This window comes from Glycine max, chromosome 6 (genome assembly GCF_000004515.6).
Source record: "Glycine max cultivar Williams 82 chromosome 6, Glycine_max_v4.0, whole genome shotgun sequence".
Lineage (NCBI taxonomy): Eukaryota > Viridiplantae > Streptophyta > Magnoliopsida > Fabales > Fabaceae > Glycine > Glycine max.
Genome location: NC_038242.2, coordinates 16,951,030 through 16,952,361, shown reverse-complemented (window position 1 = coordinate 16,952,361; position 1,332 = coordinate 16,951,030). Strand labels below are relative to the sequence as shown.

The following is a 1,332-nucleotide window of genomic DNA, read 5'->3' as shown; positions in this document are numbered from 1 at the left end:
CAAATCGTGGTTTCCTCATCTCATACCCTGTGCGAAAAGATAAAATAATGAGTAATAAATTTAGTGAACATGTAATAAAGCAAGAATATGATGCATGAAATAGGAAGAAACATACCCATATTGATTACTTATTTTTTTAAGTCAACATTTTTAAACTGTTTGTTGAAATTTGATGCAATGTGGCGAATGCAATACACAAACAAAACATCTGGTCCATTCCAGCCAACGCGTTTGGATTGTAAAGCTACTAGCAAATCGGTTCCCCTGTCTGATATAATACATAAATTTGGTTGCGAAGTAACATATGTTCACAAATAATGCAAGAACCACATCCAAGCTTCTTTAGTCTCGCTCTTAACAATTGCAAAAGCAAGTGGAAAATTGTTCCTACTACCATCTTGTCTGATGGCAGTCAACAAAGTACCCTGGTATTTGCGAGTTAAAAATGTCTCATCTACTTGCACAAGTGGCTTGCAATATTTGAAGCCTTCAATGCATGGATTAAACGCCCAAAATACACAGTTAAGAATCACCCTAGGAGGGTTATCATCACCTTCCTCCATTGAAGATGAAGTTTTGTATTTTACTATAGTACCTGGTACAAAGTGTTGAGCAATTGTGAACCATATAGGCAGGTAACTGTATGATTGTTCCCAACTTCCAAATGCCATTTCAAGAACCTTTTGTTTAGCTGACCATGCTTTTTTGTATGAAACAATATAATGAAACCGTTGATGCATGTCTACAATCAAGATTTTGATTTCGATACTCGGATTTTTTTTCACTAAATGAACAATATTATGGGCAATTACAGAAGAATCTAACCTAACATGATCTTGTGATATGGTAGAATTTGTGCATGTGTGAATATCGTTTAATTTCTTTAACTCCCACCTTTTGCGTATTTTGCTTAACGATACTCTCACCCTCCAATAACATCCATTACCATATTGATTACACATGACAACGTACTTGTCACTCTTGTTCTTGACCACATCAAAATTAAATGAATGCATAAAATGGAATTGTTTAATGGCATTCACAGCGGTTTGTTTTGATTCAAATGTCAACCCTTCATAAAGGTCATTTGTACTAACACTCGTTGTCCTTTGATAAGGATTTGAGTACTCTTGATTTTCAGAAAGTTGGCTACTAATAGTTTCAAAATATGAAGATGACTTACTTTGATTGGTTGGTTCACCATGTTCATCAAAATCATGTTGTTGCTCTCATCACTGAAGTCACTAACATTATCTCTTATTATGGGTTCTTTAGTAGCCATATGTAAAAAAAATTATTGATTAGTAAGGAATCATTGGATTATATGTAACG

The 1,332-nt window shown here is 34.3% G+C and overlaps 1 protein-coding gene across 1 annotated transcript; it reads right to left on the bottom strand.

The window, feature by feature from the left end:
- Nucleotides 1-308: 308 nt before the first annotated feature.
- Nucleotides 309-671, bottom strand: LOC102666368 (uncharacterized). The gene has a single exon (XM_006582475.1). It carries the CDS (start codon nt 669-671, stop codon nt 309-311), a length of 363 nt encoding a protein of 120 aa, XP_006582538.1.
- Between the last annotated feature and the right edge of the window lie 661 nt (nt 672-1,332).

Coding starts and splice junctions, on each gene's coding strand:
- LOC102666368 (XM_006582475.1), bottom strand. CDS start 671: ATGGCATTTGGAAGTTGGGAACAATCATACAGTTACCTGCCTATATGG.